The sequence below is a fragment of the Diprion similis genome, chromosome 10, assembly GCF_021155765.1.
Source record: "Diprion similis isolate iyDipSimi1 chromosome 10, iyDipSimi1.1, whole genome shotgun sequence".
NCBI classification, from domain to species: domain Eukaryota; kingdom Metazoa; phylum Arthropoda; class Insecta; order Hymenoptera; family Diprionidae; genus Diprion; species Diprion similis.
In genome coordinates this window covers 21,976,042-21,998,567 of record NC_060114.1, presented here as the reverse complement: position 1 = coordinate 21,998,567, position 22,526 = coordinate 21,976,042, and the positions used below count along the sequence as shown (strand labels likewise).

At 40.0% G+C, this 22,526-nt stretch overlaps 2 protein-coding genes across 5 annotated transcripts in view; both read right to left on the bottom strand.

The window, feature by feature from the left end:
* Positions 1-3,377, bottom strand: part of LOC124411560 (filamin-A) — a 29,458-nt gene extending 26,081 nt beyond the window's left edge. For 2 of the 4 annotated variants that reach the window (XM_046890743.1, XM_046890744.1), the window contains exon 1: positions 2,670-3,377. In XM_046890743.1, the coding sequence (XP_046746699.1) occupies positions 2,670-3,015 (346 nt within the window). In that variant the 5' untranslated portion in view covers positions 3,016-3,377. The remainder of the gene's footprint in view (positions 1-2,669) is intronic. The other 2 variants (XM_046890745.1, XM_046890746.1) reach the window with 1 other exon arrangement.
* Positions 3,378-8,356: 4,979 nt separating this feature from the next.
* LOC124411165 (succinate--CoA ligase [GDP-forming] subunit beta, mitochondrial) lies at positions 8,357-11,416 on the bottom strand. Its single transcript, XM_046890112.1, has 6 exons — positions 10,933-11,416; positions 10,711-10,810; positions 9,383-9,978; positions 9,129-9,263; positions 8,902-9,030; positions 8,357-8,812 (listed from the first exon to the last, which is right to left on the bottom strand). The coding sequence occupies exons 1-6, from the start codon at positions 11,132-11,134 to the stop codon at positions 8,700-8,702; spliced, it is 1,275 nt and encodes a 424-aa protein (XP_046746068.1). The 5' UTR covers positions 11,135-11,416; the 3' UTR covers positions 8,357-8,699.
* Positions 11,417-22,526: the final 11,110 nt, after the last annotated feature.

Below are 22,526 nucleotides of genomic sequence, written 5' to 3'. Positions count from 1 at the left end.
GTGTTCAACTGCAGCCGCATTCAGCCTCAGATCTACGACAACATTGTGATCGGATCGATTTAAGAGAGCTGGTAGATCAGTGAATATTAGTTTGTGCCGTACGAAGATCAAACCCCCTATGGAGAATTTACTGTTCATTACTGCAATTACTGCATTGCGAGAATCGCTATACTTTTCTTTTCTGTAAGATCAGGAAAATTGTTTTTATTCACTCGACTAAAGAACCATCGTCTATCCCGATTCGCTATTGATTGTTATTTCAAGTAGCTATATGTATACGGTCGTTATACTCAAGAGTGAACAGGGTCAAGTACATCACGTAGATAAAGAATAATAACCCCTTGCATCTCGACTTATCAATATTTGTGCTCGGAATCTATATCGTTCACATCCTCGGACGACTTCAGATGGACTGAGAAAATATACAACCTATGTGGACTTTTGAAAAATATGCACCTTCGTAGACTTCAAAAATTGTATCATAATAATTAAGGCAGCGAAAAACATCTGTGTGATCGGTTTTAAGGCCATGTAGTACTCCTACCCTTACTGACCGAGCAAACTTCCCCTTTTTTTCTATATTTAATAAACAAACGAACGAAAAGTGTTCAAATTATTTAATATAGAAAGAAAAAGGGTGAGTTTACTCGGTCGGTAAAGGTAGGAGTACTACATGACCTTAGGCCTTTCAAACGCCCCAGTCGAATCAGAGCTGCGTATTTTGGAACACGCATAGGTACCAAGACGACGTGACAAATGAAAGATCGTTCGATGTACAGTTATAACTACAGCGTAGTCCACCGCGTACGCAAAAGACAAGAATACATGTATATGCACACGTATACATAGGTGTGTACAGTTGCAGTTGAACAAACGAAGACTTGTTTCACATGTGCTTCTTCTTTGTCTCCTCGCCCAACATTAGGTTATTTTGAAAAGCGGTTCAAGACCATGATTCAAAGATTTTTCAAAAACTCTTTATCAATATATTCGATCATGACCAAGCTTAAAAATCTCACTCCATTATGTTCCCGGAATTCGTATATGTATACATGTGCCTACGTTAGCGATGTTGTTTTGTTTATTTGACCGGGGTCTATAAAGAACAGGTAGTCTGGCCCGTCTGGTCTGGCAGAAACCCTGAGTGGAATGCCGATCGAGCAGAGTTCAGTGGCGAGGTGGGGACGAAGGATCGGACGTCGCGGACCCGGCATATACCTATGTTATACGCTTTCGTACCATGACGTCATCCGTTTCTCAGAGTCAGAGATTACTTCACTACTAAACTTGCATACCGGCTCCAGACGACGTCATTTCCTAAACAACTTATGGCTTACACTTCTGATTAACAGAGGCTGCATTTGTCCTGTGATTCGAACACTTTTCCAAGTAGGCTCGCGGATGAATTCATACCCAACGCGGTGACGAATCTTGTATTAATCGCTCTAGTCTGATCATGATGGGCGTTGTTTATTTCACGTTCTGTGAATCCGCCAATAACTTTTTTTATTCAACAGGATATGACTCAAAAGTAATTTACAGACAACGAAAAATCATAGTCTTTAAGCCCTGCTGGTATAATGTTCTAGTATACCTCAAAGTAAGAAAAAACTTGTGTTATACGTATTTGTATTGGAGTGAATACAGGTCTCTTCGTTTTTACATTGCCATTGGATTTAGCATTAATACTTGATCAAATTTCAAATAGCGCAATTGAAGGATCAAACGTTTACACGTATGGTCGGTCGCTTCAGGCCAGCCAAGAGAAAGTAGGCGTTACTTGTGCAGACCAGGTGAAGGCCAAACAAACGTCATCTTCTTTAAGCGCGTACGAGTGCTCACAGTATCGCTCCACGTAAATGCTTCTAAATTTCTTAGCAGGACTACGAATTGCAAGCGGCTGTGCCTATCATCTGTTATCAACCACCGGTCGAATTTTCAGATAAAGTAACTAACCTGCGAATGAGTCATTAAACCATTTTCAGCAGTTGGAACTGACGTCAAACAGCAATGAAAGTCTCTGCAAGATTTTTCACGTAAGTTATGTAATTCAATATAATAAACGTAACTCTGTTCTCCAATCTAAGGTTAAGCAATAACGGACAATTGGATGGCCATAAATTTTACAAGGGGTGCTCATTCAAATTGTTGCATGCTCAATCGACCCACCTTGGATAATCCGAAAGTCGCGCGATTAAGAACCAACAAGTGGTTGTTGCCGGCCGGCTGATATCACGTGGCTACAGCGCGCGCGCATAAGCCGGTATCCCACGTGATCTTCCATTTTCGAAACAACGACATCAACCGTAAGCTTCGACCCGTGCATCGATTCGAAATGTTTACCAGTAAAAGATTTTCACGATGCACTTGCAACATTTAAAAAGTGGGTTGAAATTCTTTCATTTAATACTTTTGTCACCAGGGACTCTACAGTGTTGAACGACCATTGATTCGAAAAAACACTGACCAGCGATGTACTTTAAGTGGTGAGGTGACCGGGAGCCATATTCTAGTACATTATTTCCAGGACCTACTTCGTTATTATACTGTTGAGTAAGAGAACAATGTACAAAAGCTGCAGTACGTATCTTATCAAACGCCGCAGGGCGGAGTTTGCGTGCCAATGTCAGCGTAATCAGAGCAGGTGGCATGCGCGTAACTTGACTTACCAATGTTAACGATGCGTATTCCCTGATCGTCGAGGAACTTGAGGGCAACCGACACATTTTCAAGCTTCTGGGAACGGAAGTTGGGTCGTTTATTGTGCTTGGGTAGTTTCTTCTGGGACAAGACCTCGATCAGCGTAACCAGTCTCAGCCCGTCCGACAAATCGGTCTCGAGATCCCCGATCGTTTTACTCGCACATTTGAGATGCTCGTTGGCCCATCTGGTGAATGTGTTTTGTTGGATTCTCTTCCACTTAGCGTCCTCGGCTAACTCCCGCTCTGTCGCGATCATCTCGTCTTCCTCCTCGGCGGAGTTCCCGCTCTCGACTGACTTATCATTGTTATTCATTTTATGAGCCACCTCTCCTTAGGCCTGGAGTATCGCGGTGCTTATAGAGGTGGTAAGGAAATATGGTAGTGGCAATACGCCGGTAGTGAATGTGAATGTGGTGGTAAGGCCTTCGCTGATGGTACAGTGACGAAGGTAGATGCCGCTAGCGATCGGCGTCGCTTCGTGTGCTTTGGATTCCAGCTGTCCGTTTATAAGCGGGATGGAATTCAGCCCGATGCAAACTGTCGATGGTTAAGTGAACAGCTTGCCAGCCACTCAAACGGGCAATTCAATTCCAGCTACGACAATGCAATGTAGCGAGAACTATACGCTGTAATCAAGTATCTTGGGATGATCGCCAAACTGCGACACCTCGAACAATGCGTTATTCCGTATTTTTCTCTCTCCTGGTCCTTCAGCTTTTCTGTCTCAGTTCGTCCCCGCACCTGGAGAAGAAAATCATACTGATTTCAAACTATATACGTTTTTCCTTATTCTAGATAGCTCCGTAAGAACTATTGCATCACATAGCTAATTACGGAAAGCGTAATCTATGCGGATGCTGGTCAGTTTGCGGTAAGTTAATCTAGATCTGATAAATGTACCGAAGAGTGATTCGCTAAATTTCAAAGACACGTTAGCCTGCAAATTTTATCACGCTGCAATTATAAAATACGTAGCATGTATAAAATGCTCGATAAATTACAAGAAAGAAACTTGTTCTACAGCCCAACGGTGTAGATTTTGGTAGTACTGTATCATTTCCGTGCGCAGATAGATGCCCACAATTGTTATATGCATATCGCGTTAACCTGCAGGCTCGAGATTCGTGACAATTTGCAGTGCCCTGAATTTTCTTGTGGCTCACGTGGCGCAAGGTGTCCGACGCCTTCATAGAATAGAGTCTTATTGTCTAACAATGAATAGCGTTATCCTGATACCCGCGTTCTTCAGGCAACTAGAATAAGGCGGCGTGTCGCTTTTCTTTACATGAATATCATACAGCAATTGTTGAGCAAGAGAACGCGCAACGAGGAACTCGAGCTTCGAAACAAAGTTGGAAAATAATTTCGCAATCCTATTGAGTAAAAAAATCTACTCCAACTCATGTAATTTTAGAAAACAAAGTCAAAAGGTAAACCTACTTTGAATTAAAATAACTCGTAGGCTGATGCTCTATTTAGCTAGTTAACGCGAATATGATATTCTATTAGCTTGAGCCGACTATGCATAGACCACTCGCGGCGCCTAAATATATGCAACCAAACTATCGCACCATCCGATTTTGTTTTGTTAAACCTTCAAAAACCTCCAGACCACACGTGATGATGCGCAAGCGAACTATGATACAATCCGGTTTTGTTTTGTTGGACTTCTCAGATCTGTGTTGTGCTCGCAAAGATGTCTGTTTAACTGAACTCCTGTTCTATTATAGAACGACGTCACGCTTGCAAAATTTAAATTTATTATCAGTCTTAATTAACTGAACTTGATAGACCGTGTTGTGAATTTACGTGTACTTGCAATATATAATGGGAAGAATTGACGATATTCTGCTGCTCGTTTTCCGTTTTTTGTATATCGACCGGGAGAACAAAGATAAATAGCTGAGACGGTTTTTTATTTTTTTAAACGTAAAATTCTCTCGAAATAGAACCCTGCTCACTACAGCCCACGTACAACTATCTATACGAATGTAGACAAGGTTTTTCGAGATACCAAAGAAGATTCATTCTGTCATCATAAAAATGAATTTTTCATTCTGTCTTATAATAGTGCGCAAGAGCGTCTAGGTCAAAATAGAATTTCGCATCATCAGTACAGGTCTCAAATTTCGATATCGGCGGCTGTAGCGAAATTTCGCGAATCCTTAACCATGATACAATGTAAAACGTCGCAAAAAGCTGCCAAATAGTTAATGTTGTATAACAGAAATTAGCGGCTGTCATCGTTCTCTTTCCCATAGAAAAATGTATAAAATGTATCGCACAAACGCTAGACGCAGTGATTCTTGGAATTGGATCGCGTCTATGTGTGTTTACTATTCGCAATACAGGATTAAACAGGTGAAGCAAAGATTACGGGCACTTGCAAAACAAACGAAACACATCTGGCAGCTATAAACGGTCACTTATTACGTGGTAACGTACAGTCGGTTTAGCTGAACGTATCAATATTATATATATGCAACACACAGGAGGATTTTACTAACAATAAGATTGAAACACTGAAGATGAAATCCAATGCCGGTACCTTCTACGTAATACTACGGCAGAGAAAGTGTGTTGAGCTTAAAATCGAAAGCAAAATACTCACAATCGCGTAGAGCCCATCATCATCACCATCGTCAACAATCCGAATTTTTTTACACTCATTCTGATCTGGAGGTTTTTTCGCAAAACACGATTAAATCGACATAACGAGTATCTTGTGGTCCAAAATTGGGGTTAAACTTATACCTTTAAGCCAGAATGTTTCGAAAGATTCGTTCCAAGATTTTCACCTCACCTCGACTAATATAACTGGAAGCTGACGGTGCTGTCCTGGCGAGCACTTTAAATCCAATTCCTTGAGTGACCGTTGATCGCTGTGGCTAGATAAAGACTGGAAAAGTGTAAAGCTCGGCGAATCTCGACCGAACTGGAGGAAGTAGTCTGCTGATACCCGGGCTGGTCTCCTACGGTACGGTCAAGTTTTTGGTGAGTTCTTGAGCGGATCACTCTCTGGCGTTAACTGTCGGTATTACCAGCGCGAAAGCAGATCCAACTGAAGTTTGCCAAGAATAGAACGCCGCTCCTCGTTCTTACCCTTCAGGGACTGCGGGGGAAGGCTATATATATGTATGTAGATATATATACATACATATACACGACGAACGCGGTATGCCACATACAAACGGTCGGTCAGATTTTTCAACGAAAGTGTGAGTGTGAATACGTATGGGGACTGTGGAGACAAGCGAGTCAACCAGGCGCCAGCCGTATCGTACCTTCGTGCAAGGAGCCTCCTTTTGCCCGTCGAAGCGGCTTCCTCGGTGCATGAGACTATTGCGTTTTTTTTTCTTTTTTTTCTTTTTTTTTTCTTAAATTTCTCCTACCGTCTAAGCAAGTGCAAATGAAAACTTGCCACGGAATAATTTTAGGCATCTGCAAGAAATTTTGCGGATACTTTTTCCGCTGATTCATTCCGGCGTTTCTATTATTACACCTAATCTTTGCACGTTTATACTCTAGAAACTATATTTGAAAGCTTTGCACTATTTAGTGCTTATAGCTTGAAAAATAGTTCAAAGTCAGCCCAACTTGAAACAATGGCCAAGTCTGTGATTCGCTTCTCACCAGATTTCGTGACGTCGCGATAACGCGATTCATCGCCTAATTTTAATTCTCTATTCGAGTTAAATCTGTGCCTCAGGAGAATCCAATGATTTATTTCGGTTCTCAGCGTAAACATATTGACCTAAAGCCAAAATGAATCGTACATTCATACCCGATTCAGCAACTCTCTACAGCTCATTTTTTATCAAAAATATTATTATTATAAATGAATAATATGGTATATTTTTTATAGATAATCTCAGAAGCGGTCTTCACGTACTAAAAAGCCACAACTTCACATACAGTAGAGAGTCGATTATACGACCGTCAGTTGTCCGAAATGTTAATTATTCAAATGGTGATTTGGTTCATCCGAAACGTCAATTATCCGAAAGATTATTTAGTTCCTGGTTTTTCGAATAACAGGCCGTTCCATACATCGTTGCGCGACATCGCGAGCTCATTGTCAGACCTGTACGGCACACCCTCCCTCCTGCACTCGCCTGACTGTTTTCCCAAGTAAACCAAATACCTGTGTACATACATTAGGGTGGTCGTTAAATGTAACATCATGATGGATGGTCATAAATCGACTCCAAATCTAGAAAAAAAGTTTCTCCAATTTTTTCAAATTTTTATTTCAGGTCCCTACTGTGCCGGCAGGTCTCTGATTTTCTTTTTAATTGGAAATATAGGGAATTTTACGATTTCCGACATCTCGCTTATTTACAGAAGTTTCGGATAGGAGATTTCCTCAGGATTATGGAAAAAGTAATTTAAAAAATCCGACCTATGTACAAAGTTATTAAAAATTGATTTTAATACCAAAAAATTTAGGAAATTTAATTTTTTCGATCCGGAATACTGACGCTTGCTTATTACTATAATTTTTTGTTAACGCTTTGCCCTTAGTGACCCTATGGCCCTATTTTATTTTTTATTTAAGGATGTATATTGGACACTTTGCAGCTAAAAATTGTATTAGATCAGAATTTTTTAACTTTACGATTCAATAAAAATCTAGAAAAATTAAAAAAACAAATGGCATGCTATGATCAACAATGATCGACATTCATATTACTTTGTGAACAGGGATTTTTTAAATTTTATGTAATGCGGGATAGGACATGGCCACTTTTTAAAGTTTGTGTCAGGAGTCCATGGCCAGTATATTATATCTTCAACGACTGTAAGTATCCTACCATTGGCATAGTATGCTGTGCGCGCTTATCGCGTCATGCTGTGTTACCGCTTTTGGTAATAGTCTACATTTGCACAATTTATATCAGCTGCATACTTGTATTATACATGTACATATACATATACATATACATCGACTGTTGAGTGTTATCTACGTACCACGTTAAAGTTGACGCGCCACGAGTATGTACATCTCGAGTCCCGCATACTATAAGCTCATTGTCAAAGCTCCGAAGAAAGCCCAACTTCGCAAGTTGAAGTAAGACAACTAATTCGTTACTCATTTGGGCGAGGAGACTAATATACTTCATTCAGCGCTGATATATATAATTCCTTATCATGCATCTTTAAAAAGAAAGTAATCTGTCGAAAGTATAAGATGGTTTTTTATTCCACTAGACGTGCAGAGCATTACAATTATCATCATCTTCTCATGGTGGGGGCGACGGATGACGTGAGTGTCGGTCGATCCCCGGGGCATTACTTAGCTTCGAAAGTCGGTTGAAAATTACAAGCCCTATATGGGTATGAATGAAATGACTCCAAGCCAGTAGTGAGTCCGAGATCAGTCGCGCACACGTATACAGTACATGTTTCAGCCTTCTCCCAACTTGGCGTTCGAATTATAATTATTGAAGACTGCTCGCTAGTCCAAGTTTATAACTGATTTCTACTCTAAATTTGGTTTACCTCTATTGAATCGGCGCCGTCTTATTCGTTGGATTCTAAATTCACGTAGGACTAAAATTTTCGAGTCAAGGCTTTGACGGAAATAAAGAGCTCCAAACAGCTAAAGCTTGGAAATTGATCGGAACTTGAACTGCGTTCGTTAAAAGTTTTAATCATTTTCAAGAAAACTTTATTTCAATACAAATGCATTTACAGTATAAATTGTTGCTTCTATACCAGCTTCCAATGGAAAATTCGGAATAGATTAAACACTACTATCGGTAATCACACTCCACTGCTAATTATAAAACTTTTCCGCTCTCTCGTTCGATTCTTACAGCGCGTACATCTTCGTAAACAACAACATATATCATTCATGATATAATTCTATTATACGTATGTACAGCTAGTGCAATGTACACCACGTGAAATATTACTATAATTGAGCAAAAATATAAATTATACAGTCTTGAACAGGAAAATTTATCGATACACGTCAATGGTGGACGGATTAGCTTATTGTCGTATCGCTGCGACGGCTTTCTTAGCGGCCTCATCCAAATCGGAAGCTGAAAGAATCGGTAACCCAGATTCCGCAAGTATTTTTCTTGCCTCTACAACATTCGTACCTAGATTGAACCGTAAAACAATTCGTTTACATAAAAATTCGCTGTGCCTTTCTGAAATTTTTCGACAATTAGATGATAAACAATATTACCTTCCAATCTGACCACAAGTGGGATTCTCAAGCCAAGATTACGAGCCGCTCCCACAATTCCATTGGCTATCGTTGCGCAGTTTACTATACCGCCGAAAACGTTGACGAGAATAGCTTGTACCTTGGCATCTGAATTTAATACGAACAGTATTACAACATTCTCGAAGTGTTTCCATTAGTCAAATGATAAATAATCTCAGTCGATAATCAGCGAAGTATTGATTTACCTTCCGTGAGAATTCGGAAAGCTTGATATACTTGATCTTCCTTGACGCTACCTCCAACGTCCAAGAAATTAGCTGGCGTTCCCCCGTTTAACTTAATTATATCCATGGTTGCCATGGCTAGCCCAGCTCCGTTAACTATAGGTCAATTACACGTTGCAATATTAGAATTGAATCAAAATACATTATGGACAAGAAACATTGTTCTAATACCGATCAAAACTCTAGTAGGAATACGCGGGGAAGATCTAGATTACCAAGGCATCCAATGTTTCCGTCCATTCCGATGTAATTCAAGCTGAATTTCGACGCCTCTACTTCTCTCGGATCATCTTCGCCAGCGTCGTCCAAAGAGAATATGTCCTGTTGCCTGTACTGAGCGTTGTCGTCAAATGAAATCTTAGCATCAACAGCGATGATTTGTTTATCCTTGGTTTCTACCAAAGGATTTATCTCGATCTGCAGCGCATCTATGTCAACAAATAACTTCCACAAATTCCTCAATTCGGCGACAGTTTTGTCTAGCAACACCTTATCTCTGAAACCTAAGAAATTTGCTACTTCTTTGGCAATGCTCTCCGTAATTCCCTCGTAAATGTCAAGCGGTATGGTCTTTATTAAATCCGGTGTTTTTTCAGCAACCGCTTCAATGTCCATTCCACCTGCTGGAGAAGCTATCAATACTGGACCGTTATGCTGTCTGTCCATTAAAATACAAACGTATGTCTCCTTCACGATGTCAACTGACTCGGCAACCATCACTTTATTTACCACAATTCCTTCCTTGGGCGTCTGTTTTGTTATTAAACGATGCCCCAACATGTTCTTGACCATTTCCAGAAGCTTCTCGTGTCTACAAAGTTTTCATACCAATTTTTACGACTATAATTTAAAGCCGGATTTCTTGCTTCAAATTCATTGCCTGAATAAATTTCAATTTGGAAACAAACAAAGTGACCCTCAACAAAATTTAATTTACAAACATAATCTAAGAAGATTAAAGAATCTGAATATAAAATGTTTATATTGTATTACACCAGAAAACGTCACATTGAATTACAACAGAAATCGATCAATATTTGAATAGATTTTTAATTTCCCTGTTGATGGAATTATGAATATTATGAGGTCTGAATAGAATGAAAAAATTTATTTATTTATAAATTATAAATCAAGATTCTGGAACGTCGGTGAAAGATTAAGGGGGCACCCTGGTCGATTTCGACGTTCATTTTCATTTGATGCAACAATAAAGAAATGGGACGAAAACTACGAAATCGCTATAGTAAATTCGTAGTTTTCGTGCCATTTCTTTATTTTTGCATCGAATAAAAATGTGATGGAGTCCTTTTGTTCAGAATTGTGATTAGAATGGAGCTGTTAAACCTTTTTTTGCGTTTAAAATACGTGGACTTTGGTATCTGAAGATATGTACGACAATTACATATTAAATCGACCAGTGCACCCCCTTAATCCCAATAATGTAACCGGATATATTATTTTGTTATTCTTGCCGGATGTAATCCGTGGAAAGGTTTTTCGCAAGAAATCGATTATTTTCCATTTCTAGCAGAATTGCTCTTACTCTTTAGTGATGTGTACACCACCCTTGAATCCGTTATCAAAGTGACCTTTGCCCCTCCCTCCTGCTAGAATTTGGGCCTTCACTACGTACTCAGCCGCATCTGTAGGGTAAAAAAAATTTACTGAACGTTTGCAGCGTTGATTGGGCGAGTTGCATACATGAGACCTTCTGAAGCTCGCAAATTATACCAATATGACTTAATATGAAAGTAGACATACTTACTGAATTTGTTTAAGACTTCTGGGGCATATTTCAAGTCGTCCACTATTGTGAAATTTTGTACAGATACACCGCTGTCTCTTAGAAGTAATTTACTCTGATATTCGAGAAGGTTCAAATTCCTTACAGGAATTAGAAACGCTCGTGATACATTTTTGAATGAATTAACCAAGAGCGAGGCTCTCTGAACAAGGAATCGCGACATGTTTATCGCTTCAGCACTTTGTCTCCTCTCAACGACCGATACTCTTCAGACAATACTCGTATACTTCTAACACAGTTTGAGGTTAGGTTGAGAAACTGGTCGGTACAATCGGATTCAAAATTACAACTGTCTTTAGTTTGCCAATCGTGTATACGGAAGGAAAAGAAGGAAAATAATATTATTATTAAAATACGATAATCATGCAATACCCAATGGGCGCTCCGTGCTCTGTTAGATAAGATTAATTAGGTTATGAGACTGGATAGGGCTGTACAACGAAGTGACCAAACCCAGCGTCAATAAAATAAAATATTTATTTCATCTGTATAAACATGACAATTAGGTGTTATTAGTATTAATAATTGCACACATGTTGAAACTTTCGAAATATTAACTGTATTTATGGGTAACCCAAACTCCATAAGAATCCAGATTTTGAATTAAAGATAGGACTAGGCCCAACATAAATATATGTTGCAGTGAGTCACTAAAGATAATTATTGTCCATTATTACGTAAACTACAATGTGCAAAAAGTATCAATAAAGAGTAATGTATGTATGTACACGCTATTGATGTGGAAAAGATGGAATCAAACACGAACTGCATAATGGCGATCGTGGTGACGAAGTGAGAAAATATATGGACCATCCTATAACTTGTCTGTGGGGGCCATAGACACCATGTCCTGCATTCTTTGTGTACCGTGCGAGGGTTACACCCTTAGAGCATATAGTACATACATACATGGTGGGCGCCAGTCCTATCCTGTCCCATAAGCGGCGAGTGTAGAAAGGATAGATCTCGTAGCATGAGTACCTTTCTCTCTCTCTCTCACAAAATGTGATTGATCGGTTCAAAATAGTCACGTGACTACGTCAGAGCTGCACTAAGCGACGCGATAAAGGTGCAGATTGCAGCGCCCACGTAGTGCTTGAGGTGCTTAAGTAGTTCGAACTGTGCAGTGTTAAAATAATATAAACGTAATCAAACTTCAGCATGGTTCTGAAATGCTGCACTTGCAAATAGAAAGTGACAAACCATGGTTCGAGCGTCAATTTTCACAAGTAAGTAATATTAGAAATTGTATGAGGTGAGTTACTGTTCACATTCCCTTTGAAATCAGATTCTCACAAATATTCAATATTACACAGATTACCAGCGATACACGAAAAACATTCTTTTCAATCATGAATAAGTATTACATCATATAAGAGATAACCATTAATTCATTGTTCATGTCTATTCTTAATTATAGTTGATATTAGGTTTTGTTTAAACATAAATACTGATAATATAATTATTCTAAGTGCTTAGTTAGTGTCAAGATATAAGTAACGTAAGTTTAAACATGAGTGCCGATGATATGATTATTCTAAGTACTTAGTTAGTGTCAAGATAAGTAAAGTAAGGTAATAAATTAAGTGTACTGTTTAATAAACTATGGTCAAAGTGCAATTGTATGAATAAAACCATCAATTTATTGTCAGAATTAATGCATTAGCACATCAATAATTTCTTCAAATCCAAAATCCCAAAAATTCAATCCAAATAACAAATTCCTAAAGCAAGTTTTCTTTCAAACAAGGATTATCCTTTTATGTAACAATTGTCCTGACTTCTTGAGTGTAAATATAATGTAATATTTTATTATATATTATATTGAAATATACATAACATATTGTATACGATAAACTATGATAATAATGTACGTAATTATCGTACATAATATATGCTATAACGAAGGCAACATCTACTCTTCAAAATGTCATACAAAATTTTAATTAGGTGCGTATCATCGACGCAGGCACTAAATTTACCACGCTACGCTCCTGGCTTAGAAAGAGAGAGGTACTCATGTTACTCTTTCCTTCTCTGTCTTCCTGCTTTACGGCCGGAACTAGGGAATTTTTAGCGTTGCTAGGTAATTTCGGAATGCACCCTTATATAGTTGTTGACGCGTTCTCCGCACCGCGCTGTTTGTGGGGCCATTTCTTATTTACTTAATTATTGAAATTCCTGATTCTCGTCTAATCACCTCAATATTGCATGAAACCATCTCAGTATGGCTCATTTTACGGACCCACTTTTTCAGAATTGCACAGACTATCTCAGCTATGCACCTTTCAGCCCCTCCAGATGCGGCAATAAAAATTATAGTCGACTGCTCTGGATTTCTCTAAGAATGTCGTTGTTGATTTTGAAAAGTCCTAGAATCTAGTCCAGGCAGCTATGGTTTGAAAGTTACGGTGAATCAATGATATAATTCGAAAGAAGTGCACTGTCTTCTTACTCATGATTACGTGAGGCTGGATTTCCACAGGCGTCATATTGACTCGGCAATGCCACGCCATCGGCGGGAGAGGTCGCTCATGAAAATGGGTACAACGAAACGGTGTAATGTCGTACGTCAAAACTCACATGGTTAGGTTGATGGATGTCAATTACATTTCGATCCTAAGAATTGAAGAATCTCAGATTGTTAATTGGAAGCGTCAAGGAATAGAGAAGATAAAGAAACGAGATGAAGTAGCTGATGGCGTATTCAGACTGTGCGAAATCGATTCCTCTCGGTAAATTACGTCGATATAGTGCATCACAAAGTCACTTTAGATACTTTTCAAAATCAGCCAAATTTCGACTGAAAAAATCCAAAGGGGTTAGCCTGGCTTTTTTGCGATTTTCAGAGCTCAAAAACTTTTCGTCCGGGAATCGTTCTGCAGGACCCTTTTCCGACTAATTGGACCCTCAGGAATGCGGAAAAAACATCAAAGAAGTCGTGGGACCAACAGCAGAGGAATTACAAAGAAAATTTTCGGTTTTTTGGCCGTAACTCTTGAGACGTTGCTCGCAGCGTATTCGGACTGTGCGCAGTCGATTCCTCTCGAAAAATTACGTCGATATAGTGCATTACAAAGTCACTTTAGATACTTTTCAAAATCAGCCAAATTTCGACTGAAAAAATCCAAAGGGGTTAGCCTGGCTTTTTTGCGATTTTCAGAGCTCAAAAACTTTTCGTCTGGGAATCGTTCTGCAGGACCCTTTTCCGACTAATTGGACCCTCAGGAATGCGGAAAAGACATCAAAAAAGTCGTGGGACCAACAGCAGAGGAATTACAAAGAAAATTTTCGGTTTTTTGGCCGTAACTCTCGAGACGTTGCTCGCAGCGTATTCGGACTGTGCGCAGTCGATTCCTCTCGAAAAATTACGTCGATATAGTGCATCACAAAGTCACTTTAGATACTTTTCAAAATCAGCCAAATTTCGACTGAAAAAATCCAAAGGGGTTAGCCTGGCTTTTTTGCGATTTTCAGAGCTCAAAAACTTTTCGTCTAGGAATCGTTCTGCAGGACCCTTTTCCGACTATTTGGACCCTCAGGAATGCGAAAAAGACATCAAAGATGTCGTGGGACCAACAGCAGAGGAATTACAAAGAAAATTTTCGATTTTTTGGCCGTAACTCTTGAGACGTTGCTCGCAGCGTATTCGGACTGTGCGCAGTCGAGTCCTCTCGAAAAATTACGTCGATATAGTGCATTACAAAGTCACTTTAGATACTTTTCAAAATCAGCCAAATTTCGACTGAAAAAATCCAAAGGGGTTAGCCTGGCTATTTTGCGATTTTCAGAGCTCAAAAACTTTTCGTCCGGGAATCGTTCTGCAGGACCCTTTTCCGACTAATTGGACCCTCAGGAATGCGAAAAAGACATCAAAAAAGTCGTGGGACCAACAGCAGAGGAATTACAAAGAAAATTTTCGGTTTTTTGGCCGTAACTCTTGAGACGTTGCTTGCAGCGTATTCGGACTGTGCGCAGTCGATTCCTCTCGAAAAATTACGTCGATATAGTGCATTACAAAGTCACTTTAGATACTTTTCAAAATCAGCCAAATTTCGACTGAAAAAATCCAAAGGGGTTAGCCTGGCTTTTTTGCGATTTTCAGAGCTCAAAAACTTTTCGTCTGGGAATCGTTCTGCAGGACCCTTTTCCGACTAATTGGACCCTCAGGAATGCGAAAAAGACATCAAAAAAGTCGTGGGACCAACAGCAGAGGAATTACAAAGAAAATTTTCGGTTTTTTGGCCGTAACTCTTGAGACGTTGCTTGCAGCGTATTCGGACTGTGCGCAGTCGATTCCTCTCGAAAAATTACGTCGATATAGTGCATTACAAAGTCACTTTGGATACTTTTCAAAATCAGCCAAATTTCGACTGAAAAAATCCAAAGGGGTTAGCCTGGCTTTTTTGCGATTTTCAGAGCTCAAAAACTTTTCGTCTGGGAATCGTTCTGCAGGACCCTTTTCCGACTAATTGGACCCTCAGGAATGCGAAAAAGACATCAAAAAAGTCGTGGGACCAACAGCAGAGGAATTACAAAGAAAATTTTCGGTTTTTTGGCCGTAACTCTTGAGACGTTGCTTGCAGCGTATTCGGACTGTGCGCAGTCGATTCCTCTCGAAAAATTACGTCGATATAGTGCATTACAAAGTCACTTTAGATACTTTTCAAAATCAGCCAAAGTTCGACTGAAAAAATCCAAAGGGGTTAGCCTGGCTTTTTTGCGATTTTCAGAGCTCAAAAACTTTTCGTCTGGGAATCGTTCTGCAGGACCCTTTTCCGACTAATTGGACCCTCAGGAATGCGGAAAAGACATCAAAAAAGTCGTGGGACCAACAGCAGAGGAATTACAAAGAAAATTTTCGGTTTTTTGGCCGTAACTCTTGAGACGTTGCTTGCAGCGTATTCGGACTGTACGCAGTCGATTCCTCTCGAAAAATTACGTCGATATAGTGCATTACAAAGTCACTTTAGATACTTTTCAAAATCAGCCAAATTTCGACTGAAAAAATCCAAAGGGGTTAGCCTGGCTTTTTTGCGATTTTCAGAGCTCAAAAACTTTTCGTCTAGGAATCGTTCTGCAGGACCCTTTTCCGACTATTTGGACCCTCAGGAATGCGAAAAAGACATCAAAAAAGTCGTGGGACCAACAGCAGAGGAATTACAAAGAAAATTTTCGGTTTTTTGGCCGTAACTCTCGAGACGTTGCTCGCAGCGTATTCGGACTGTGCGCAGTCGATTCCTCTCGAAAAATTACGTCGATATAGTGCATCACAAAGTCACTTTAGATACTTTTCAAAATCAGCCAAATTTCGACTGAAAAAATCCAAAGGGGTTAGCCTGGCTTTTTTGCGATTTTCAGAGCTCAAAAACTTTTCGTCTGGGAATCGTTCTGCAGGACCCTTTTCCGACTAATTGGACCCTCAGGAATGCGAAAAAGACATCAAAAAAGTCGTGGGACCAACAGCAGAGGAATTACAAAGAAAATTTTCGGTTTTTTGGCCGTAACTCTTGAGACGTTGCTTGCAGCGTATTCGGACTGTGCGCAGTCGATTCCTCTCGAAAAATTACGTCGATATAGTGCATTACAAAGTCACTTTGGATACTTTTCAAAATCAGCCAAATTTCGACTGAAAAAATCCAAAGGGGTTAGCCTAGCTTTTTTGCGATTTTCAGAGCTCAAAAACTTTTCGTCTGGGAATCGTTCTGCAGGACCCTTTTTCGACTAATTGGACCCTCAGGAATGCGAGCAAGACATCAAAAAAGTCGTGGGACCAACAGCAGAGGAATTACAAAGAAAATTTTCGGTTTTTTGGCCGTAACTCTTGAGACGTTGCTTGCAGCGTATTCGGACTGTGCGCAGTCGATTCCTCTCGAAAAATCACGTCGATATAGTGCATTACAAAGTCACTTTAGATACTTTTCAAAATCAGCCAAATTTCGACTGAAAAAATCCAAAGGGGTTAGCCTGGCTTTTTTGCGATTTTCAGAGCTCAAAAACTTTTCGTCTGGGAATCGTTCTGCAGGACCCTTTTCCGACTAATTGGACCCTCAGGAATGCGAAAAAGACATCAAAAAAGTCGTGGGACCAACAGCAGAGGAATTACAAAGAAAATTTTCGGTTTTTTGGCCGTAACTCTTGAGACGTTGCTTGCAGCGTATTCGGACTGTGCGCAGTCGATTCCTCTCGAAAAATTACGTCGATATAGTGCATTACAAAGTCACTTTAGATACTTTTCAAAATCAGCCAAAGTTCGACTGAAAAAATCCAAAGGGGTTAGCCTGGCTTTTTTGCGATTTTCAGAGCTCAAAAACTTTTCGTCTGGGAATCGTTCTGCAGGACCCTTTTCCGACTAATTGGACCCTCAGGAATGCGGAAAAGACATCAAAAAAGTCGTGGGACCAACAGCAGAGGAATTACAAAGAAAATTTTCGGTTTTTTGGCCGTAACTCTTGAGACGTTGCTTGCAGCGTATTCGGACTGTACGCAGTCGATTCCTCTCGAAAAATTACGTCGATATAGTGCATTACAAAGTCACTTTAGATACTTTTCAAAATCAGCCAAATTTCGACTGAAAAAATCCAAAGGGGTTAGCCTGGCTTTTTTGCGATTTTCAGAGCTCAAAAACTTTTCGTCTAGGAATCGTTCTGCAGGACCCTTTTCCGACTATTTGGACCCTCAGGAATGCGAAAAAGACATCAAAAAAGTCGTGGGACCAACAGCAGAGGAATTACAAAGAAAATTTTCGGTTTTTTGGCCGTAACTCTCGAGACGTTGCTCGCAGCGTATTCGGACTGTGCGCAGTCGATTCCTCTCGAAAAATTACGTCGATATAGTGCATTACAAAGTCACTTTAGATACTTTTCAAAATCAGCCAAATTTCGACTGAAAAAATCCAAAGGGGTTAGCCTGGCTTTTTTGCGATTTTCAGAGCTCAAAAACTTTTCGTCTGGGAATCGTTCTGCAGGACCCTTTTCCGACTAATTGGACCCTCAGGAATGCGAAAAAGACATCAAAAAAGTCGTGGGACCAACAGCAGAGGAATTACAAAGAAAATTTTCGGTTTTTTGGCCGTAACTCTTGAGACGTTGCTTGCAGCGTATTCGGACTGTGCGCAGTCGATTCCTCTCGAAAAATTACGTCGATATAGTGCATTACAAAGTCACTTTAGATACTTTTCAAAATCAGCCAAATTTCGACTGAAAAAATCCAAAGGGGTTAGCCTGGCTTTTTTGCGATTTTCAGAGCTCAAAAACTTTTCGTCTGGGAATCGTTCTGCAGGACCCTTTTCCGACTAATTGGACCCTCAGGAATGCGAAAAAGACATCAAAAAAGTCGTGGGACCAACAGCAGAGGAATTACAAAGAAAATTTTCGGTTTTTTGGCCGTAACTCTTGATACGTTGCTCGCAGCGTATTCCGACTGTGCGCAATCGATTCCTCTCGGAAAATTACGTCGATATAGTGCATCACAAAGTCACTCTAGATACTTTTCAAAATCAGCCAAATTTCGACTGAAAAAATCCAAAGGGGTTAGCCTGGCTTTTTTGCGATTTTCAGAGCTCAAAAACTTTTCGTCTGGGAATCGTTCTGCAGGACCCTTTTCCGACTAATTGGACCCTCAGGAATGCGGAAAAGACATCAAAAAAGTCGTGGGACCAACAGCAGAGGAATTACAAAGAAAATTTTCGGTTTTTTGGCCGTAACTCTTGAGACGTTGCTCGCAGCGTATTCGGACTGTGCGCAGTCGATTCCTCTCGAAAAATTACGTCGATATAGTGCATTACAAAGTCACTTTAGATACTTTTCAAAATCAGCAAAATTTCGACTGAAAAAATCCAAAGGGGTTAGCCTGGCTATTTTGCGATTTTCAGAGCTCAAAAACTTTTCGTCCGGGAATCGTTCTGCAGGACCCTTTTCCGACCAATTGGACCCTCAGGAATGCGAAAAAGACATCAAAAAAATCGTGGGACCAACAGCAGAGGAATTACAAAGAAAATTTTCGGTTTTTTGGCCGTAACTCTTGAGACGTTGCTCGCAGCGTATTCGGACTGTGCGCAGTCGATTCCTCTCGAAAAATTACGTCGATATAGTGCATTACAAAGTCACTTTAGATACTTTTCAAAATCAGCCAAATTTCGACTGAAAAAATCCAAAGGGGTTAGCCTGGCTTTTTTGCGATTTTCAGAGCTCAAAAACTTTTCGTCTAGGAATCGTTCTGCAGGACCCTTTTCCGACTATTTGGACCCTCAGGAATGCGAAAAAGACATCAAAGATGTCGTGGGACCAACAGCAGAGGAATTACAAAGAAAATTTTCGATTTTTTGGCCGTAACTCTTGAGACGTTGCTCGCAGCGTATTCGGACTGTGCGCAGTCGATTCCTCTCGAAAAATTACGTCGATATAGTGCATTACAAAGTCACTTTAGATACTTTTCAAAATCAGCCAAATTTCGACTGAAAAAATCCAAAGGGGTTAGCCTGGCTTTTTTGCGATTTTCAGAGCTCAAAAACTTTTCGTCTGGGAATCGTTCTGCAGGACCCTTTTCCGACTAATTGGACCTTCGGGAATGCGAAAAAGACATCAAAAAAGTCGTGAGACCAACAGCAGAGGAATTACAAAGAAAATTTTCGGTTTTTTGGCCGTAACTCTTGATACGTTGCTCGCAGCGTATTCGGACTGTGCGCAGTCGATTCCTCTCGAAAAATTACGTCGATATAGTGCATTACAAAGTCACTTTAGATACTTTTCAAAATCAGCCAAATTTCGACTGAAAAAATCCAAAGGGGTTAGCCTGGCTTTTTTGCGATTTTCAGAGCTCAAAAACTTTTCGTCTGGGAATCGTTCTGCAGGACCCTTTTCCGACTAATTGGACCTTCGGGAATGCGAAAAAGACATCAAAAAAGTCGTGAGACCAACAGCAGAGGAATTACAAAGAAAATTTTCGGTTTTTTGGCCGTAACTCTTGATACGTTGCTCGCAGCGTATTCGGACTGTGCGCAGTCGATTCCTCTCGAAAAATTACGTCGATATAGTGCATTACAAAGTCACTTTAGATACTTTTCAAAATCAGCCAAATTTCGACTGAAAAAATCCAAAGGGGTTAGCCTGGCTTTTTTGCGATTTTCAGAGCTCAAAAACTTTTCGTCTGGGAATCGTTCTGCAGGACCCTTTTCCGACTAATTGGACCCTCAGGAATGCGAAAAAGACATCAAAAAAGTCGTGGGACCAACAGCAGAGGAATTACAAAGAAAATTTTCGGTTTTTTGGCCGTAACTCTTGATACGTTGCTCGCAGCGTATTCCGACTGTGCGCAATCGATTCCTCTCGGAAAATTACGTCGATATAGTGCATCACAAAGTCACTCTAGATACTTTTCAAAATCAGCCAAATTTCGACTGAAAAAATCCAAAGGGGTTAGCCTGGCTTTTTTGCGATTTTCAGAGCTCAAAAACTTTTCGTCTGGGAATCGTTCTGCAGGACCCTTTTCCGACTAATTGGACCCTCAGGAATGCGGAAAAGACATCAAAAAAGTCGTGGGACCAACAGCAGGGGAATTACAAAGAAAATTTTCGGTTTTTTGGCCGTAACTCTTGAGACGTTGCTCGCAGCGTATTCGGACTGTGCGCAGTCGATTCCTCTCGAAAAATTACGTCGATATAGTGCATTACAAAGTCACTTTAGATACTTTTCAAAATCAGCAAAATTTCGACTGAAAAAATCCAAAGGGGTTAGCCTGGCTATTTTGCGATTTTCAGAGCTCAAAAACTTTTTGTCCGGGAATCGTTCTGCAGGACCCTTTTCCGACCAATTGGACCCTCAGGAATGCGAAAAAGACATCAAAAAAATCGTGGGACCAACAGCAGAGGAATTACAAAGAAAATTTTCGGTTTTTTGGCCGTAACTCTTGAGACGTTGCTCGCAGCGTATTCGGACTGTGCGCAGTCGATTCCTCTCGAAAAATTACGTCGATATAGTGCATTACAAAGTCACTTTAGATACTTTTCAAAATCAGCCAAATTTCGACTGAAAAAATCCAAAGGGGTTAGCCTGGCTTTTTTGCGATTTTCAGAGCTCAAAAACTTTTCGTCTGGGAATCGTTCTGCAGGACCCTTTTCCGACTAATTGGACCCTCAGGAATGCGAAAAAGACATCAAAAAAGTCGTGGGACCAACAGCAGAGGAATTACAAAGAAAATTTTCGGTTTTTTGGCCGTAACTCTTGAGACGTTGCCTGCAGCGTATTCGGACTGTGCGCAGTCGATTCCTCTCGAAAAATTACGTCGATATAGTGCATTACAAAGTCACTTTAGATACTTTTCAAAATCAGCCAAATTTCGACTGAAAAAATCCAAAGGGGTTAGCCTGGCTTTTTTGCGATTTTCAGAGCTCAAAAACTTTTCGTCTGGGAATCGTTCTGCAGGACCCTTTTCCGACTAATTGGACCCTCAGGAATGCGAAAAAGACATCAAAAAAGTCGTGGGACCAACAGCAGAGGAATTACAAAGAAAATTTTCGGTTTTTTGGCCGTAACTCTTGAGACGTTGCTTGCAGCGTATTCGGACTGTGCGCAGTCGATTCCTCTCGAAAAATTACGTCGATATAGTGCATTACAAAGTCACTTTAGATACTTTTCAAAATCAGCCAAATTTCGACTGAAAAAATCCAAAGGGGTTAGCCTGGCTTTTTTGCGATTTTCAGAGCTCAAAAACTTTTCGTCTGGGAATCGTTCTGCAGGACCCTTTTTCGACTAATTGGACCCTCAGGAATGCGAAAAAGACATCAAAAAAGTCGTGGGACCAACAGCAGAGGAATTACAAAGAAAATTTTCGGTTTTTTGGCCGTAACTCTTGAGACGTTGCTTGCAGCGTATTCGGACTGTGCGCAGTCGATTCCTCTCGAAAAATCACGTCGATATAGTGCATTACAAAGTCACTTTAGATACTTTTCAAAATCAGCCAAATTTCGACTGAAAAAATCCAAAGGGGTTAGCCTGGCTTTTTGCGATTTTCAGAGCTCAAAAACTTTTTGTCTCGAGGTCAATCGAAAACCACTGCTTCTAGACCAATTTGGGCCCAAGTAGTGCAGAAAAGGTATTATTATGTAACGTGGTATATATTATGAGCAACGTGGGACCATTACTCGAGAAGATACGAAGAAAATATTGATTCTTTCGGGTTATATTGATTTTATTTCAGGTTACGTAAAATAGTAACAAATATTAACAATACAGTATTATACATCTCGTACGCTGCAGAGGTGCGTTGCAACTGCACTTAGGCTACAACTCAAACTGCGCTTACAAACTATAATGATAATTATCTCATACAAGATTGCTCATATTCTACTTAATGAAATATAAAATAGTATGTTGACATAGAAATATACTATTCGGAAACTTATTGGTAAAATAGTATACACTGACACTGAACACTTGTACTAGAACTAAGGCACATTGCATAACCTGGCACTGGAACTTTGTAACTATGAGTTTGCGATTTATCTCTATCACCTTTTTGAAAACCCAGTCCAAATTTTTTGTCTCCTTCCTCTTTTT